Source organism: Somniosus microcephalus, chromosome 24, assembly GCF_052327205.1.
Source record: "Somniosus microcephalus isolate GS21.2 chromosome 24, FLI_Smic_1.0, whole genome shotgun sequence".
In the NCBI taxonomy this organism is placed as follows: Eukaryota; Metazoa; Chordata; class Chondrichthyes; order Squaliformes; family Somniosidae; genus Somniosus; species Somniosus microcephalus.
Window position 1 is genome coordinate 34708096 of NC_141010.1, and position 21231 is coordinate 34729326.

General features: G+C 45.5%; 1 protein-coding gene across 3 annotated transcripts in view; it reads left to right on the forward strand.

The window, feature by feature from the left end:
• dhx58 (DEXH (Asp-Glu-X-His) box polypeptide 58) overlaps positions 1 to 21020 on the forward strand; it is a 64847-nt gene extending 43827 nt beyond the window's left edge. For 2 of the 3 annotated variants that reach the window (XM_085966479.1, XM_085966481.1), the window contains exons 13-14: positions 1661 to 1754; positions 2605 to 3103. In XM_085966479.1, the coding sequence (XP_085822605.1) occupies positions 1661 to 1754; positions 2605 to 2781 (271 nt within the window). In that variant the 3' untranslated portion in view covers positions 2782 to 3103. Of the gene's footprint in view, positions 1 to 1660; positions 1755 to 2604; positions 3104 to 19914 lie in introns of those variants that run through there. The other variant, XM_085966482.1, reaches the window with a different exon arrangement.
• The last annotated feature ends 211 nt before the right edge of the window (positions 21021 to 21231 follow it).

The following is a 21231-nucleotide window of genomic DNA, read 5'->3' on the forward strand; positions in this document are numbered from 1 at the left end:
TCCTTCCTGAGGTGCGGGGCCCAGAACTGAACACAGTTACTCCAGAATAACAACAGAAAATGCTGGAAAAACTCAGCAGGCCAGGCAACATCCGTGGAGAGAGAAATAGAGTCAACGTTTCAGGTCGAAACCCTTCTACAGAAGCCTGCTGAGTTTTTCCAGCATTTTCTGTTGTTATTACAGTTACTCCAGATGTGGTCTAACCAGAGTTTTATGTAACTGTACCATAACTTCCACCCGGTTGTATTCCTGCTGTTCTACCCGGGGCAATGATCAGACTTTTCCTGTCCTTCATCTCATGGAGATAGCTTGGAAGCATAGAAACATAGAAGATAGGAGCAGGAGTAGGCCATTCAGCCCCTCGAGCCTGCTCCGCCATTTAATGAGATCATGGCTGATCATCCAAATTCAGTACCCTGTCCCTGCTTTCTCCCCATATCCCTTGATCCCTTTAGCCTTAAGAAATATATCTAACTCCTTGAATATATTTAATGAATTGGCCTCAACTGCCTTTTGTGGTAGAGAATTCCACAGGTTCACCACTCTCTGGGTGAAGAAATTCCTCATCATTTCTGTCCTAAATGGCTTACCCCTTATCCTTAGACTGTGACCCCTGGTTCTGGACTCCCCCGCCATCGGGAACATCCTTCCTGCATCTAGTCTGTCTAGTCCTGTTAGAATTTTATAAGTTTCAATGAGATCCCCTCTCATTCTTCTAAACTCCAGCGAATATAAGCCCAATCGACCCAATCTCGCCTCATACGTCATTCCTGCCATCCCAGGTATCAGTCTGGTGAATCTTCGCTGCACTCCCTCCATGGCAAGAACATCCTTCCTCAGATAAGGCGACTAAAACTGCACACAGTACTCAAGGTGTGGTCTCACCAAGGCCCTGTACAACTGCAGCAAGACATCCTTGCTCCTGTACTCGAATCCTCTCGCTATGAAGGCCAACATACCATTTGCCTTCTTAACCGCCTGCTGCAGCTGCATGCTTACCTTCAGCAACTGGTGCACAAAGACACCCAGGTCTCGTTGCACTTCCCCTTCTCCCAATCTATTGCCGTTCAGATAATAATCTGCCTTCCTGTTTTTGCCACTAAAGTGGATAACCTCGCATTTATCCACATTATACTGCATCTGCCATGCATCTGCCCAATCACCCAACCTGTCCAAATCATACTGGAGTTTCTCAGCATCCTCCTCACAGCACACACGCCCACCCAGCTTTGTGTCGTCTGCAAACTTGGAGATATTACATCTAGTTCCCTCGTCTAGATCATTAATATATATTGTGAATAGTTGGGGTCCTAGCACCGATCCCTGCGGTACCCCACTAGTCACTGCCTGCCACTCAGAAAAAGACCCGTTTATTCCAACTCTTTGCTTCCTGTCTGCCAACCAGTTGTCTATCCAAGTCAGTACCTTGCCCCCAATCCCATGTGCTTTAACTTTACATGCTAATCTCTTATGCAGGACCTTATCGAAAGCCTTTTGAAAGTCCAAATACACCACATCCACTGGTTCTAGCTTTTGGAAACTGTGCACTTTAAAGACTGAAAAAGGGAACATTGTCATTAGGATGGTCCAGTGTTCTGTGATTATAGCTAAAGCTAAATGTTTGTTTCACTCACTTTTGCCTCCTGTGTTGTTTGTCTAGAATTTACTACAATGTATCTGGAAAAGTAAATATTCAAAAGAAATTTGAGGACTGGGAACCAGGTGGGACAGTGACCTGTCAGAAATGTGGTGAGGTATGTAAATTCCAGGCAACTCTGCTTGAGACCAACCAGTCGATGATAACATGGGAATAAAAGCGGATAACTGCATTAGCAAAATTAAAATCAGGCTCCATAATTATCCGAAAATTAGTAAGAAAATATTTAGAATGAGTGGGATGTGCAATCTGTAACTGAAGATCTTGGGTAATTTTACCAGAAGCATTTTTTTTGCAGATATTAACTAGAAACATCATGCTCCGAAGAAGTACTGAGTTGTTCTGGGAGTATCCTATAATCATTATACAACCTAAGCCAACCAAGACTACCTGGAATCAAATCTGGGGCCTTCTTAGTCTGTGTGGCTCAGTACCAGACTGGGTATTGGGGCTCATCTTACCAATGCATTTATACAACTAAAAAGTTCTTGGTTTTTAAGCCCATGTTTTATATATTTATATAGATGACATGCATATCAGATACAAAATGCATCCAACAAGCAGACCTGATATCATAACAAAATCCTTGACTTTCTCAATTAGATGTTTTTTAGTTAGGTTCACTGATGTACACATGGTTTCTATTCCCTGTTCCACCCCCAACTGTTGCATCTCCAAATCAAGTAGGATGTGGACTCTGTATTTAAGACGTGAGATAGTTTCTTCCCTAAAATTCCGTGAAATTCCAGGTTTGATTCCAGGTGGTCTGTGCTGACTTAAAAGGCATGCATGAATAGATGGTCAGGTGCACACAAGATCAGCTGTGAAGCCCCCATGACCAAATAGCCTGCTGACACGCACTGTTCATGTGGGTGAACTGTCACACCTTCACGAAGTCTACTTTGAAATACTGTTTAGTTATCCCTGTATTGCACTTCTCCACACAGATCTGGGGAATGCAGATGATCTACAAGTCTATGCCCATTCCAAGTTTATGCATCAAGAATTTTGTGGTTGAGTTGCCGAATGGAAAAAGAACCTTCAAACAATGGAAAAGTGTCCCTTGCCAGATGAAAGAGTTCAACTACTCCGAATTTTGTGCAGCCAACTATTCAGATCTCTGAATATGCACATTCCTCATAAACGTAAAGCTGGCTTTTAATCGTCCATAAAATCTCCATACATTTAGTCACCATTCAGGGTATAACAGGAATTAATTTACATCCTCCAGTTTGCAATAATGAGAAAAATCCCACAGAACTGAAATGTGTAATAATTTTAGGTAATAACATAGATCCTAAATTTTTTAGTTCCAACTGCTAGTTAGGGAGGGGAGAGATTTGCATTGTCTGTTACTGCGGTGTGGGGTTTATAGCAATTTCTTGGTCTGTAACTAAATTCTTGTAATTAAATGATAGAATTTAATGTAAAAATAAAAATAGCAAACTGCTTCTCTTTTTATAAAAAAAAAAAAAAAAAAAAAATTCATTCTCGGGATGTGGGAATCGCTGGCAAGGTCCATCCCTGAGAAAGTGGTGGTGAGCTGCTGCCTTCAACTAGAGCCTAGCTCCAACTGAGTGGCTTGCTAGACCACTTTGCAGGGCAGTTAAGAGTCATCCACGCTGGTTCTGTTAATTCAATAGTCACAAAGACTGTGTAATTAGCTCCAGTGAAACTTAAAATATGCTAAATGGTTATGCACTTAATTATCACCCAATTGTCCACACAGCACAGCATGTTTGAGTACTTAACATTCAATACCGTAGACTATCAGTCAGTTTGAGTGAGTTTTGCATTTTTCAGATAATCATTTTAGGGAATTAGATTTCAGCTGGATATCTGTGCTGTTAATGGCACACTTCCTTTCAATTTTGATCCTGCAAATTATTTCCCAAGGGTGCTGAAGCTATCTTGCTGTTGCTTAAAAGTCTACTGATATTAAAGGTCACAATACCATAATGGTCAATGATAAAGTCAACAAATGTATGTGCAAACTCTTGTTTGCTAGGAATGTTCAAGAGAAACTATCCTTTGATTCAATCGCCACGTTTTGTTTTGTTTTGTTTTGGGGAAGTAAATTCCCATGATTCATTGCACTGACTGAGGAAACCAAGTTGGATGAGACATTGAAGTCGCACTGGAGCTCCGCATTCGAATTTGGGAGAGATTATCTTGAGGTAGACTTCTCTTTTGTTGGCAAGACGAGCAACCTATTGTTTTGGCAAATCCAAAATCAAATGTTGACGCCCCTTAGTAATATTTTTTTAATCAGATGGATCAATTCCTGGTGTAATTTTTATTGTCCCACCAAACTGTTGCCTTTCACAGTTTATATTATATTATTATATTTGAAAAAATCTTGTGTATGTACGCACTTCCTGTCCCCAAAACTGCTTCTACTTCAATATTTCAAGTCAATGTTTATGATGGGAATTCCCTACTTGTCTCTTGTCAAGAATGGGCTGTCAGAGTTCAGGCCTCCATCCAATAGGTGGCACTGCGGCAGCTTCTCTGTACCTCTCCCAGCAGCTTTCAGTACCAAAAATTGTGGATCTCCTCTGTCCTGCTCTCTCTCTTTGAAGTTTGTTTAAATTCTCAATTCTTGGAATCATTCTTTGAGCTTATGTGATTGATTTTCAAAATCACATCTACATCAGTGGAGGCAGATTCAATCATGGCTTTCAAAAGAGAATTGGATATGTACCTGAAGGAAAATAATTTGCAGGGCTACGGGGAAAGGGCGGGGGAGTGGGACTTGCTGAAGTGCTCTCGCAGAGAGCCAGCACAGGCTCGACGGGCCAAATCGTCCCCTTCTGTGCTGTATTTGTGTTCTTTAACTTTGCGTATTTCATTTAAATAGTAAACAGGTAGTAAGAGGAGGGGTGGGGCTGATTAGGGACCAAAAAGGGGACCTATGCATGGAGGCAGAGGGCATGTCTGAGGTTCTAAATGAGTACTTTACATCTGTCTTCACCAAGGAAGAGGATGCTGCCAAAGTCACAGTGAAAGAGGAGGTAGTTGAGATACTGAATGGGATAAATATTGATAAAGTGGAGGTACTAGAAAGGCTGGCTGTACTTAAAGTAAGAAGTCACACAACACCAGGTTATAGTCCAACAGCTTTATTTGAAATCACAAGCTTTCGGAGCGCTGCTCCTTCTTCAGGTGAAGGAGCAGCGCTCCGAAAGCTTGTGATTTCAAATAAAGCTGTTGGACTATAACCTGGTGTTGTGTGACTTCTTACATTTGTCCACCCCAGTCCAACTCCGGCATCTCCACACCATGGGTACTTAAAGTAGATAAGTCACCAGGGCAAGATGGAATGCTGAGGGAAGTAAAGGTGGAAATTGCGGAGGTACGGGCCATAATCTTCCAATCCTGCTTGGATACTGGGGTGGTGCTAGAGGACTGGAGAATTGCAAATGTTAAAAATGGGTGTAAGGATAAACCCAGCAACTACAGGCCAGTCAGCTTTACCTCAGTTGTGGAGAAGCTTTTAGAAATGATAATCAGGAACAAAATTAACAGTCACTTGGACAAGCGTGGATTCATTAAGGAAAGCCAACACAGATTTGTTAAAAGCAAATCATGTTTAACGATGTAATTTTTTGATGAGGTAACAGAGGGTTGATGAGGGCAATGCGGTTGATGTGGTGTACATGGACTTCCAAAAGGCATTTGATAAAGTGCCATATAGTAGGCCTGCCAGTAAAGTTGAAGCCCATGGAATAAAAGGGACAGTGGCAGCATGGATATGAAATTGGCTAAGTGACAGGAAACAGAGAGTAGTGGTGAACGGTTGTTTTTCAGTCTGGAGGAAGATATACAGTGGTGTTCCCCAGGGGTCAGTACTAGGACCACTGCTTTTCTTGATATTTATTAATGACTTGGACTTGGGTGTACAGGGCAATATTTCAAAATTTGCAGATGACACAAAACTTGGAAGTATAGTGAACAGTGAGGAGGATAGTGATAGATTTCAAGAGGGCATAGACAGGCTGGTGGAATGGGCGGACACATGGCAGATGAAATTTAATGCAGCAAAGTGGAAATGATACATCTGGTAGGAAGAATGAGGAGTGGCAATATAAACTAAAGGTTACAATCCTAAAGGGGTTGCAGGAACAGAGAGCCTAGTTCTAGTCTCACCCATCAGTGGAAACATCTTCCCCGCATCCACCCGATCAAGCCCCCTCACAATCTTATATGTTTCGATAAGATCGCGCCTCATTCTTCTGAATTCCAATGCGTAGAGGCCCAACCTACTCAACCTTTCCTCATGTCAACCCCCTCATCTCCAGAATCTGCACAAATCGTTGAAGGTGGCAGGGCAGGTTGAGAAAATAGTTAAAAAAGCTTATGGGATCCTGGGCTTCATAAATAGAGGCATAGGCCTAGAAATTCAGTGCCCTTAGCACCGATTTTGCGGCGCTAGAGGGCCTAGCGCTGCAATTGGCGCCGGTTCCTAAATTGCCTGGGGCCCTTCCGCGGCGGTAGACCGGTAGCGCTGCGCCGGCACCGATGACATCATCGGTGTGCGCAGCGTCCCGGTTGCCGTGGTAACCCGGCCCCAAGCCGAAATTCAGTTGCGGCCGCCTCGCCAGTGGCAGCCGCAACTAAGACTCCGGCAAACGAGTGTTGCCGGAGTCTGCGTCGGCGCTTTAAGGAGGCGCGGCGGCCGGCCGCTTTCCCGCCGGCCGCCTGCCCGCAGCTCCCTCCCCGGACTTCTCCCCCCCCCCCCGGAACAGATGCAAGCCCAGCACTTGTCCGAGGTGCCGGGCTCATTTTTGCAGAGATTTGCGCGGGCCGCGGCCGGGTGCAGGCAGCTCCTCCTTAACGGAAGGAGGAGGCCTGCACTTCCCGAGCCTGCCGCACCGCAGCGGGCGCCGCAGCGCCGCAATGCGGCGTGTTGCGCCAGTTTTCAGGCACTAAAACCCTTCAGTAGCGCCGGCAGCCGTTTGGGCGCGGCGCTACTGAATTTTTGGCGCGCGCAAAGGGACTTAGCGCCGGCGCTAACTTCCGGCGCTAAAGCCCTGGCGCAGCGCAAACTCAATTTCTAGGCCATAGAGTACAAAAGCAAGGAACATAAGAGCATAAGAAGTAGGAGCAGGAGTAGGCCATACAAAGAGAGAGAGCAGGACAGAGGAGATTCAATAGGATCATGGCTGATCCGAACCTAGACTCACGTCCACTTCCCTGCCCGCTCCCAGTAACCCCTTATTCCCTTATCAGCTAGGAAACTCTATCTCCGTTTTAAATTTATTTAATGTCGCAGCTTCCACAGCTCTCTGAGGTAGCAAATTCCATAGATTCACTACCCTCTGAGTGAAGAAGTTTCTCCTCATCTCAGTTTTGAAAGGGCAGCCCCTTATTCTAAGACTATGCCCCCTAGTTCTAGTCTCACCCATCAGTGGAAACATCTTCCCCGCATCCACCCGATCAAGCCCCCTCACAATCTTATATGTTTCGATAAGATCGCGCCTCATTCTTCTGAATTCCAATGCGTAGAGGCCCAACCTACTCAACCTTTCCTCATGTCAACCCCCTCATCTCCAGAATCAACCGAGTGAACCTTCTCTGAACTGCCTCGAGAGCAAGTATATCTTTTCTTAAATATGGAAACCAAAATTGTACGCAGTGTTCCAGGTGTGGCCTCACCATTACCCTGTATAACTGAAGCAAGATTTCCCTGCTTTTATACTCCATCCCCCTTGCAATAAAAGCCAAGATTCCATTGGCCTTCCTGATCACCTGCTGTACCTGCATACTAACCTCCTTGCACCAGGACCCCCAGATCCCTTTGTACTGTAGCACTTTGCAGTTTCTCTCCATTTAGATAATAACTTGCTCTTTGATTTTTTTCTGCCAAAGTGCATAACCTCATACTTTCCAACATTATATTCCATCTGCCAAATTTCTGCCCACTCACTTAGCCTGTATATGTCCTTTTGCAGGTTTTTTATGTCCTCCTCACTCACTGCTTTCCCTCCCATCTTTTTATCGTCGGCAAACTTGGATATGTTGCACTTGGTCCCCTCCTCCAAATCGTTAATATAGATTGTAAAGAGTTGGGGTCCCAGCACTGACCCCTGCGGAATACCACTAGTTACTGATTGCCAACCCGAGAATGAACCATTTATCCCAACTCTGTTTTCTGTTAGATAGCCAATCTTCCACCCATGCCAGTACATTACCCCCAATCCCATGATTTATTATCTTGTGCAGTAATCTTTTGTGTGGCACCTTGTCAAATGCCTTTTGGAAGTCCAAATACACTACACCCACTGGTTCCCCTTTATCCACCCTGTTACGTCCTCAAAGAATTCGAGCAAATTTGTCAAACATGACTTCCCCTTCGTAAAACCATGCTGACTCTGTCTGATTAAATTATGTTTATCCAAATGTCCTGTTACTGCTTCCTTAATAATGGATTCCAACATTTTTCCAACCACAGATGTTAGGCTAACTGGTCTATAGTTTCCAGCCTTTTGTCTACCTCCCTTTTTAAATAAGGGCGTTACATTAGCAGTTTTCCAATCTGCTGGGACCTTTCCTGAATCCAGGGAGTTTTGGAAAATTACCACCAATGCATCCGCAATCCCTACCACTACTTCTCTCAAGACCCTAGGATGTAAGCCATCAGGTCCAGGGGATTTATCCGCCTTAAGTCCCATTATCTTACCGAGTACCATTTCCTTAGTGATTTTAATCATGTTTAGCTCCTCCCCCCATAGCCTCCCGTTTGTCCAGTGTTGGGATATTTTTAGTGTCCTCTACTGTAAAGACTGATACAAAATATTTGTTCAGCATTTTTGCCATCTCCATGTTCCCCACTACTAATTTCCCGGTCTCGTCCTCTAAGGGACCAACATTCACTTTAGCCACCCTTTTTCTTTTTATTTAACTGTAGGAACTCTTGCTATCTGTTTTTATATTTTTTGCTAGTTTACTTTCATAATCTATCTTCCCTTTCTTAATTAATCTTTTAGTTATTCTTTGCTGGCTTTTAAATGCTTCCCAATCTTCTATCCTCCCACTAGATTTGACTACTTTATATGCCCTTGTTTTCAGTCGGATACTATCCTTTACTACTTTACTTAGCCACGGATGGCTGTCTTTTACGCCCCTTATTCCTCAGTGGAATATATTTTTCTTGAAAGTTGTGAAATATCTCCTTGAATGTACACCACTGCTCATGTACCATCTTATACCTTAATCTATTTTCCCAGTCCACTTTAGTCAATTCTGCTCTCATACCTTTATAGTCTCCTTTATTTAAGCTTAGTACGCTGGTTTGAGATCCAACTCTCACCCTCCAACTGAATTTGGAATTCAACCATGTTATGGTCACTCATTCCAAGGGGATCCTTTACTAGGACATTTTTTATGATGAAGTTATGATGAGCCTTTATAGAATTCTGGGCACCGCACTTTAGGAAGGATGTGAAGGCCTTAGCGAGGGTGCAGAAAAGATTTACAAGAATGGTTCCAGGGATGAGAGACTTCAGTTACGTGGATAGACTGGCGAAGCTGGGATTGTTTTTCTTAGAGCCGAGAAGATTGAGAGGAGATTTGACACAGGTGTTCAAAATCATGAGGGATCTAGACAGAGTAGATAGAGAGAAACTGTTCCCATTGGTGGAAGGGTCAAGAACCAGAAAACACAGATTTAAGGTGATTGGCAGAAGATCCAAAGGCAACATGAGGAAAAACCTTTTTACGCAGCGAGTGGTTATGATCTGGAATGCACTGCCTGAAAGGATGATGGAGGCAGTCTGAATCATGGCTTTCAAAAGGGAATTGGATAAGTACCCGAAGGAAAAATATTTGCAGGGCTATGGGGGGGGGGGGGGGTGGTGGAGGTGGAGGGAGTGACTTGGACTTATATTGCCACTCCTTGTTCTTCCTACCAAAACGTATCATTTCCACTTTTCTGCATTACATTTCATCTGCCATGTGTCCGCCCATTCCACCAGCCTGTCTATGCTCTCTTGAAGTCTATCACTATTGTCCTCACTGTTCACTATTGTACTGGTCTCGCTAGACGTGCTCCTATCTAGTTATCCAGCCAGCTAAACACTCATTCAAATAATTCCTCGAGAAGAGGGTTTGCTGTTTTGAAGCTTTGCTTGAGCAAATTTGTGAAACTGTAAACAAAGACAAAGTATGTTTTGTACATAGAACTGAGTACTATACATACTTTGTCTTTGTTTACATTTTCACAAATTTGTTCAAGTAAAGCTTCAAAACAGCAAACCCTCTTCTCGAGGAATTATTTGAATGAGTGTTTAGCTGGCTGGATAACTAGATCGGAGCACGTCTAGCGAGACCAGTACAGTGAAAAGACAGCAATACGGCTAGCTGTGAAGAGAGGAGATCCTCCATGTGGAGCAGCAAGGATTCAGAGTAGGCCATCACGACAGAGCCAGCTTAAGTCTTCAACTTGTACACCACACTTACCTCACATCAACATGTCAGAAGATAATACCGAAAACGCTACTCAGCGAGTAGAAGACCTTAAACAGTTAGATGAAACTGTCGAATGTGACAATCTGTCTATAAGCTCTCGTTGCTACAGATCGTCAGCTGGTTCTAGATCGCCAGCTGGTTCACGGTCATCAGCTGGCTCACGGTCGTCAGGTGGTTCTAGGGTAAGCATGGCCATCGCCAAAGCACGGGCTAAGCTAGAAGCAGCCCAAGCCAGAGCTGCGCATGCCGACAAAGAAATAGAAATAAAAGCCGACTGGGCCCGTCTCAAAGCTGAACTCCAAGCTGACCAGGCCCGTCTCCAAGTTGGACGCCAGGCTGAACAGGCCCGTCTCCAAGCCACATTAGACGCTCTACAGGAAGAAAAAGAGATAGATGCTGCATTAGCTGAGGCACAAGTATTCGAGGCAATTTTAGTGGAAGCTGATCCTGAGACAGCTAACAAACCTTTAATTCCCGTTCCACGGCAGAGTCGACGACAGCGCACCAGAGATTACGTGAGCGACCAAGCCGACACACAGTTTACGAGAGAGAGGGATGAAGACCCGCACATCTCTACAGACTCGAGCACTTCATATAATATGCCCCATGGCACCAATCAAGGTCAAAATGGACAGCGTGCCTCAAGTCACAGGATCCTCCCCTGCAAAACAGAGGACACGGTACAGAGGACACGGTGCAGAGGAATGGAGCACTGAAGAGAGAAAGTCAACAGGAACCCCCCTCTCGTTTCCTTGAGACCCCCAACAGAGCCCCTACTCAAGGCAACCCTGGCACAGGTCCCAGCACCTACGACCTTGCCAAATACCTTGCACGCAGCCGGCTGGTGACTACAGGGTTAACCACATTCGATGACAGGCCAGAGAATTATCAGGCGTGGAAGTCCTCCTTCCACGGTGCCATATCGGGCTTAGACCTGTCGGCAGGAGAAGAGCTCGACCTCCTTATGAAATGGCTCGGCCCAGAGTCCACCGGACAGGTGCGCAGGATAAAAGCGGTTAATGTGGGACATCCGCCAGCGGGGTTGAAGATTGCTTGGGCGAGGTTGGAAGAAAGCTACATCTCGCCTGAAGCCATTGAAAGGACTCTCTTTGCCAGGTTGGAGAACTTTCCGAAGTTGACAAATAAGGAACCCCAGAAGCTCCGCGACCTTGGAGATCTGCTGTCGGAACTCGAAGCAGCAAAGCAGGACGGCTACCTACCCGGCCTATCGTACTTAGACACTTCCAGAGGGGTAAGTCCCATCATTGAGAAGCTTCCATTCAATCTGCAGGAGAAGTGGATATCGTTCGCATCAGAGTTCAAGCTAAAGCACAACGTTACCTTCCCACCATTCTCTGTGTTTGCCAACTTCATCCGTAAAGAAGCCAAAGCCAGGACCGACCCCAGCTTCAACCTCTTCTCCTCCCACACAGCACTTGCCAGGAGAGATAATTTTGATAGACATGGAAAGACACCAATATCTGTCCACAAAATGCAAGTGTCTTCAACCGAGAACACGAAAGATCAGAAGAAATCTGAGGATATGAGCAAACAATGCCCCATCCACAGCAAGCCCCATCCGTTAAAGAAGTGCAGAGGCTTCAGAGAGATGTCCCTGGAAGACCGCAAACAGTATCTCAAAGAGAACTCTATATGTTTCAAGTGCTGCTCTTCCATGAACCATCTCGCCAAGAACTGCAATGTAGATGCAAAATGCACAGAATGTGAAAGTGATCGGCACATTTCAGCACTCCACCCAGGCCCAGCTCCTTGGAAGTCAGAGTCGCCTCCTCCCGCCTCAGAGCACGGCGGGGAGAAAGAGGGAGCTGCCGGTCCAGAGATTACATCCAAGTGCACCGAGGTGTGTGGAGAAGGAGTGAGCGCAAGAGCATGCTCCAAGATATGCCTCGTTAATGTGTACCCTGTAGGACGTCGCCAGGAATCTGAAAAGATGTATGCTATACTAGACGAACAAAGCAATCGTTCTCTAGCAAGATCCGAGTTCTTCGACATCTTCAAGGTCAAAGGAAGTCCGTCGCCTTACTCGCTGAAGACGTGTGCTGGGTTTTCAGAGACAGCCAGCAGGAGAGCCTGTGGTTATGTTGTTGAGTCAGCCGATGGGAAGATTAGTCTCCCCCTTCCTACACTGATCGAATGTAATCAAGTCCCCGACAACCGTTCAGAGATTCCCACTCCGAATGCAGCTCATCACCACCGTCATCTGAGACGCATTGCAGAAGAGATCCCACCTCTTGTTCCAGATGCAGACATACTTCTGTTGTTGGGAAGGGACATCCTGAGGGTACATAAGATAAGGAAACAGATCAATGGTCCACATGACGCCCCTTTCGCCCAAAGGCTAGACCTCAGCTGGGTCGTTGTTGGAGACGTGTGCCTCGGGTGCTCACAAGCCATCTCAAGTGAGTACACTCAAGACTTCCATCTTGGAGAATGGTCGTCCAAGCTACCTTACGCCATGCAGTAGTCAGATCCGAGTGACAGAGAAATTCAGTCATACGGCCCAGCCTCAGAACTCCCCAGCGCTGATCTCCACAAACAGCACACAGATGATGCTCACTGGAAAGAACCCGGGTCAGTCAGTCTTCTGTCGCACCGCCAATGACCACAAACTTGCTCCATCGATCGACGACATGAGATTCCTCCAGATTATGGACAATGAGGTGTCTCGTGACAGCTCTAACAGCTGGGTTGCACCCTTACCCTTCCAGAACCCCAGATGACGGCTGCTGAACAACAGGGAGTATGCCTATAATCGTTTTAACTCACTCCATCACACACTAGAGAAGAAGCCGAAGATGAAAGCACACTTCCTAGAGTTGTCAAGAAAATGCTTGTCAACGATCATGCAGAGATAGCTCCTCCATTCCAGGAAGGCCAAGAGTGTTGGTACCTCCCTTCGGAGTCTATCACCCCAAAAAGCCGGAACAGATCCACGTGGTGTTTGACTCCAGTGCACCATATCCGGGAGTCTCTCTCAACGATGTACTCCTCACAGGGCCTGACCTCAACAACAGCCTCTTGGGGGTACTCATGAGATTCAAGAAAGAGCCCGTCGCCATCACTGCCGATATCCAGCACATGTTTCACTGCTTTGTGGTGAGAGAAGACCACAGAGACTTCCTCCGCTTCCTGTGGTAGCGCAACAACGACCCCAACAGAGACATTGTGGACTACAGAATGCGTGTCCATGTCTTCGGGAATAGCCCGTCCCCTGCTGTCGCCATATATGGACTGAGGAGGGCTGCCAAGGAAGAAGACGACTTTGGCAGTGATGTGAGAGGGTTCATCGAACGAGAGTTCTACGTTGACGATGCACTGAAGTCATTCCCGACCGAAGCAAAGGCCATCAGTACCCTTGGACGAGCTCAGGAACTACTTGCACTATCCAACCTCAGGCTGCACAAGATAGCCTCTAACAGACCAGCAGTGATGGAGGCATTCCCCCCTGAAGATCGTGCTAAGGACGTCAAAGATCTAGATCTCTTCACTGATGACCTCCCCCTACAACGTAGCCTAGGAGTGTCTTGGAACATAGCAACAGACACGTTCACGTTCCAAGCCTTAGATGACAAGAAACCCTTCACACGTAGAGGAGTGCTCTCTACAGTCAACAGCCTATACGACTCTCTCGGCTTCTTAGCCCCTGTCACCATACAAGGCAGGCTGCTCCTCCGGGAACTCTCCACATGCGCTGAAGAGTGGGATTCACCCCTCCCTGAAGAGATGGAAGCAGAGTGGGACAGATGGAGAGACTCACTTCAAGACTTAAAGGAGATCCGAATACCTCGCTCCTATATGTCCTTCTCTCCCTCAAATGCCCAATTCAAAGAGCTTTGTGTCTTTGCAGATGCATCCGCTAAGGCCATCGCAGGTGTGGCTTATCTGAAGGTCACCACTCAAGATGGACAAAGCAAAGTCGGCTTCGTCTTTGGTAAGGCCAAGTTGGCACCCCAGCCAGACCTCGCCATACCCAGATTGGAACTGTGCGCAGCAGTATTAGCAGTTGAGATTGCAGAGTTCATAGTAGAGGAGATTGATCTGAAGTTCGACAGCATCACGTATTATATAGACAGCAAAGTGGTGCTAGGATACATCCAAAACCAAAGTAGACGGTTCTACGTACATGTGAACAACAGGGTCCAACGTATTCGACAGTCCACATCCCCCAACCAGTGGAGGTACGTCCCCATAGACCTGAACCCAGCTGACCATGAGTCTAGATCTGTAACAGCGTCCCTTCTCAACAGCACGACTTGGCTGTCAGGACCTGCTTTTCTTCACGATCAGTCCCTGCACTCCTCCGAACTCAATGAGTCATTCGACCTCCTAAACCCTGTTTCTGACTCTGAGATACGCCCACAAGTCACAGCGAATGTTACTCAAATCTCTAAGGACCTGATGAGCACCAAACGTTTCGAGCGTTTCTCCCAATGGAACACTCTCATAAAGACAGTAGCACGCCTAACCCACATAGCTCATACCTTCTCCCAGTCTACACAAGAGAGTAGCTGCCATGGGTGGCACATCTGTCGTAAGAGTCCCTCTGAAGAGGAGCTCAAGAGAGCCAAAATCCTTGTGATGAAGAGTGTCCAACATGAGTGTTACTCAGAAGAGTTGAAGTGCATAGCAGCAGAACGCAACCTACCCCCTCACAGAAGTCTACGGAAGCTGCATCCTATCATCGACGCCGACGGACTTCTCAGAGGTGGTCCTTTTGTCGCCAGAGGACTCCAGTGACAAGTAGAGTTAGGATTATGTGGAGTTGCTAACGTCCCCAGACAGGGAGTGTTCTGGACTTATTACATGCAGATAGCACCCTCTAGTGGTAGTTAGTGTATAGCAGTGTTGGTGTATAGCATTAGGTTATTTGACCTTAAGAACATAAGAACATAAGAAATAGGAGCAGGAGTAGGACAATCGGCCCCTCGAGCCTGCTCTGCCATTCAATAAGATCATGGCTGATCTGATCCTAACCACCAATCCACTATCACATAACCATCTCCTGAATCTAACAGAATTAGACACACGAAATAGGAGCAGGATCAGGCTACGCAGCCCCTGGGCCCGCTCCGCTACCCACAGGGCCATGACCGATCCGAACCTAGACTCATGTCCAAATTCCTGCCTGCTCCCCATAACCCTTAATTCCCTTTACTTCTAGGAAACTGTCTATTTCTGTTTTAAATTTATGTAATGATGTAGCTTCTACAGCTTTTTGGGGCAGCATATTCCATGGACCTACCACCCTCTGAGTGAAGTAGTTCCTCCTCATCTCAGTTTTGAAGGAGCAGCCCCTTATTCTAAGACTATGCCCCCTAGTTCTAGTTTCACCCATCATCGGGAACATCCTCCCCGCATCCACCCGATCCAACCCCTTCACAATCTTATATGTTTCAATAAGATCGCCTCTCATTCTTCTGAACTCCAATGAGTAGAGTCCCAATCTACTCAACCTCTCCTCATATGTCCATCCCCTCATCCCCGGGATTAACCGAGTGAACCTTCTTTGTACTGACTCGAAAGCAAGTATGTCCTTTCTTAAGTATGGACACCAAAACTGTACGCAGTATTCCAGGTGCGGTCTCACTAATACCTTGTACAACTGAAGCAATGCCTCCCTATTTTTATATTCTATCCCCCTAGCAATGAAAGCCAACATTCCATTGGCCTTCTTAATCACTTGCTGCACCTGCATACTAACCTTTTGAGTTTCGTGCACCAGGACCCCCAGATCCCTTTGTACTTCAGTACTTTCCAGTTTCTTGCCATTAAGATAATAACTTGTTCTACGATTTTTCCTGCCAAAGTGCATAACCTCACACTTTCCAGTATTGTATTCCATCTGCCAAATCTCTGCCTACTTACTTAGCCTGTCTATGTCCCCTTGCAGGTTTTTTATGTCCTCCTCACTCACTACTTTTCCTCCCATCTTAGTATCATCTGCAAACTTTGATATGTTACACTCGGTCCCCTCCTCCAAATCGTCAATATAGATTGCAAAGAGTTGGGGACCCAGCACTGACCCCTGCGGAACACCACTAGTTACTGATTGCCAGTCTGAGAATGAACCATTTATCCCAACTCTCTGCCTTCTGTTAGATAGCCAATCCTCTATCCATGCCAGAATATTACCCCCAATCCCGTGATTTTTTATCTTAAGCAATAATCTTTTGTGTGGCACCTTGTCAAATGCCTTTTGGAAGTCTAAATACACTACGTCCACTGGTTCCCCTTTACCCACCCTATATGTTACTTCCTCAAGAACTCCAGCAAATTTGTCAAACATGACTTCCCCTTCATAAAACCATGCTGACTTTGTCCTATTAAATTATGATTATCCAAATGTCCTGTTACTGTCTCCTTAATAATGGACTCCAAAATTTTACCTACCACAGATGTTAGGCTAACCGGCCTATAGTTTCCAGCCTTCTGTCTACTGCCCTTTTTAAATAAGGGTGTTACATTAGCAGTTTTCCAATCGGCCGGGACCTTTGCCGAGTCCAGGGAGTTTTGGAAAATTATTACCAATGCATCCACAATCCCTACCGCCACTTCCCTCAAGACCCTAGGATGTAAGCCATCAGGTCCAGGTGATTTATCCGCCTTGAGTCCCATTATTTTACTGAGTACCACTTCCTTAGTGATTTTGATCATGTTTAGCTCCTCCCCCCCCTATAGCCCCCTGTTTGTCCAGTGTTGGGATATTCTTAGTGTCTTCTACTGTAAAGACTGATACAAAATATTCATTCAGTGTTTTTGCCATCTCCATATTTCCCACCATTAATTTCCTGGTCTCATCCTCTAAGGGACCAACATTTACTTTAGCCACCCTTTTTCTTTTTATATAACTATAAAAACTCTTACTATCTGTTTTTATATTTTTTGCTAATTTACTTTCATAATCTATCTTCCCTTTCTTAATCAATCTTTTTGTTATTTTTTGCTGTCTTTTAAAGTTTTCCCAATCCTCTATCCTCCCACTAGATTTGGCTACCTTATATGCCCTTGTTTTTAGTCGAATATTTTCCTTAATTTCTTTACTTAGCCACGGATGGCTGTCTTTTCTTTTACACCCTTTTCTTCTCAGTGGAATATATATTTTTTGGAAGTTGTAAAATAACTCCTTAAATGTACACCACTGATCATGTATTGTCTTACCCTTTAATCTATTTTCCCAATCCACTCTACTCAATTCCGCTCTCATACCTTCATAGTCTCCTTTATTCAAGCTTAGCACGCTTGTTTGAGATCCAACCTTCTCACCCTCTAATTGAATATGGAATTCAACCATGTTATGGTCACTCATTCCAAGGGGATCCTTTACTAGGACATTTTTAATTAATCCTGTCTCGTTACACAGGACCAGATCTAAGGTTGCTTGCCCCCTGGTCGGTTCAGTTACATAATGCTCAAGAAACCCATCCCTAATACACTCAATTAACTCATCCTCAAGGCAGCCCTGCCCAATTTGATTTGTCCAATTAATATGATCGTTAAAATCCCCCATAATTATAGATGTTCCCTTATTACAAGCCTCAACTATTTCCTGATTGATACTCCGTCCAACAGAGTTGCCACTGTTCGGAGGCCTATAGACTACGCCCACTAGTGTTTTTTTCCCCTTATTATTCCTTACCTCCACCCAAACTGTTTCATTATCCTGATCTTTTGACCCAATATCATTTCTCTATTATAGTGATTCCTTCCTTTATTAACATAGCCACCCCACCTCCCCTTCCTTCCTGCCTGTCCTTCTTAATCGTTAAATAACCTGGTATGTTTAATTCCCAGGCATTGTCACCCTGCAGCCATGTTTCTGTAATGGCCACAAGATCATACCCATATGTAGTTATTTGTGCCATTAACTCGTCTATTTTGTTACGAATGCTACGTACATTCAGATAGAGAACTTTCAAAGATGTTTTGTGACACTTAGTTCCTGCGTTTGCCCTTTTTATTACTTTACCTTTTACTCCATACCTTCTGCCCCTTCCTGACACGCTCTGGTTTTTAATTTCCCCACTGCTACCTAAGTCTATGACCTTCTCTGTTGTCATTTTTATTATTTGCTCTCTAGGAACCTCCCCCCCACTAGTTAGTTTAAAGCCCTCTCTACAGCCCTAGTTATATGATCCGCCAGGACTCTAGTCACAGCACTGGCCAAGTGAAGCCCATCCCAACGGAACAGCTCCCTCCTGCCCCAGTACTGGTGCCAGTGTCCCAGGAAGCAAAACCCATTTCTCCCACACCAGTCTTTGAGCCACGCATTTAACTCTCTAATTTTATTTGTCCTAGCCAAATTCGCTCGTGGCTCAGGTAATAATCCAGAGATTATTACCCTTGTGGTTCTGCTTTTTAATTTGGCCCCTAGCTGCTCAAACTCCCTCAGCAGAACCTCCTTCCTTGTCCTATCTATGTCATTGGTACCAACATGGACCACGACAACTGGATCCTCCCCCTCCCACTCCAAGTTTCTCTCCAGTCCAGAGGAGATGTCCTTAACCCTGGCACCGGACAGGCAACACAGCCTTCGGGACTCTCGCTCTCGGCTGCAAAGAACTCTATCTATCCCCCTAGCGATACTATCCCCTACCACTACAACATTTCTATTTACTCCCCCCACTTGAATGGCCCCCTGCTCCACGGTGCTGTGGCCAGGTTGCTCATCCTCCCCGCAGTCCCTGTTCCCAACCTCACAGGGAGTAAGAGCCTCGAACCTGTTGGACAAGTGCAAGGGCTGCGGCTCCTCCAACACTACCTCCTGGGTCCCCGTACCTGCCTCACTTCTAGTCACACCATCCTGACCCTGGCCACGGACTACATCTGAATTAATTAATCTAATTGGTGTGACTACCTCCTGATAGAGTCCAGGTAACTCTCCCCCTCCCTGATGTGTCTCAGTGTTTGAAGCTCGGACTCCAGCTCTTCAACACGGAGCCGGAATTCCTCGAGCAGCCAACACTTACTGCAAATGTGATCACCGTGAGCATCAATGGTGTCCACCAGCTCCCACATATTGCAGCAGCAACACATCACCTGATCTCCCATTTTATGTAATTAATTAAATTTATTAATATTATTCTTAAATACCCTCTGCCTCGATTCTAGATGGTGAATATCACACCTTAGAAACTATAAACCAAAGAGATTTAAGCTTCAAAAGGGAGAAATACTCACCAACCAATCACTTACCCGCTTTCTGGTGACGTCACACTTGGATTACTTTTTACCTCTCTCCTTCCCTCCGAGTTCCCAGACTGGAGATTGGTAGGCCTCTGGGGCCTTTTATAGCCCCGCTCTGCCGCTCAGGATTCCCGCCGACACTGTGAGGCCTTACCTGGGTCTCTGGGGCCTTTTATAGCCCCGCTCTGCCGCTCAGGATTCCCGCCGACGCGGTGAGGCCTTACCTGGGTCTCTGGGGCCTTGTTCCTGTTTGACCCGGAAGTAGTATTCCAGGAAGAACCTGGCAAAGTTATGAAGAAAGCTACATGAGGGATTCTCAATCCTGTTCCATCTCTTCTCATACGCTAGGCAAGACGCAATGTCTGTGAGTATCTTTGTTTAATAACATGAGAACAACCTTGTCAGTGTAGTATTTTGACAATACTTTGTCTATAAGAAGTTGTTAGTTACCGAAGTTTAGCTCCAGTGCTGTTTAGTTATACAATTAGTCTATTCTATTGTCATAAACATGTTTATATCTTATGTAACATCTAATGTATAGTACTCAGTTCTATGTACAAAACATACTTTGTCTTTGCTTACAGTTTCACAAATTTGTTCAAGTAAAGCTACAAAACAGCAAACCCGCTTCTCGAGGAATTATTTGAATGAGCATTTAGCTGGCTGGATAACTAGATAGGAGCACATCTAGCGAGACCAGTACAACTATACTTCCAAGTTTTGTGTCATCTTGCAGAGAGCCGGCACGGGCCCGACAGGCCGAATGGCCTCCTACTGTGCTGTAACCATTCTATGATTCTATCTGGAACTCTGATCTCCACCGGGCTCCTGCTCTTCAAATACCATGGGCACGGCCACATGAGATTTATTCATAATAAGCATAAACTTGACAAGTATACGATCTATTCAAATATTTTACCTTCCCCAAACTGTAAAAGCACACATTGGGGGTAATTTTCCGACATTTGATAGCAGAAAATCGCATGCTCAGCAGCCTTTATTTAATACAATAACAAAATAATGTCCTTCTTTCTTTACTTAAGTGTCAGCTGTGGCTCAGTTGGTAGCCCACTCACCTCTGAGTCAGAAGGTTGTGGGTTCAAGGCCCACTCCAGGGACTTGAGCACATAAAGCTAGGCTGACACTCCAGTGCTGAGGGAGTGCTGCACTGTTGGAGGTGTCGTCTTTTGGATGAGACGTTAAACCGAGGCCCCATCTGCTCTCTCAGGTGGATGTAAAAGATCCCACGGCACTATTTCGAAGAAGAGCAGGGGAGTTATCCCCGGTGTCCCGGCCAATATTTCTCCCTCAACCAACATAACAAAAACAGATTATCTGCTCATTATCACATTGCTGTTTGTGGGAGCTTGCTGTGCACAAATTGGCTGCCGCGTTTCCCACATTGCAACAGTGACTCCACTTCAAAAGTACTTCATTGGCTGTAAACTGCTTGTGATGAAAGATGTCATTAATCAGACTCTGTATTTAACTACACATATTGTATTGCCTGCTCCTGTGTTTTCACCTTGTATTGTATATAGTGCACCGCCCCCTTTCTCCCCATTGGGTGTGTCGGCTCTGCCCATACCTGGCCCTACTTAAGACAAGCCCAGGCTTGTCTTGCAGCTGAACAGCAGAAAGCTAGGTGAAGACACAGGCATCTTTCTTTGCTAATAAAAGCCTTGTTTTATTCAGTTAACTTTGAGTCTTGGTTATTGAGGCGCATCAATTTTATTAGCAAACTTTTAACGATGGATCAACTTTTGAAAACGGAACGCTTGGATTTGGACCCGCATGCTTCGGATGCATCGGCATGGTTTGGACACTGGTTCCAGTGCTTGGAATTTTTTATGGCCAACTCCGAAGCCGTCACAGCCTCTAAAGCCACCGGAGATGTGAAA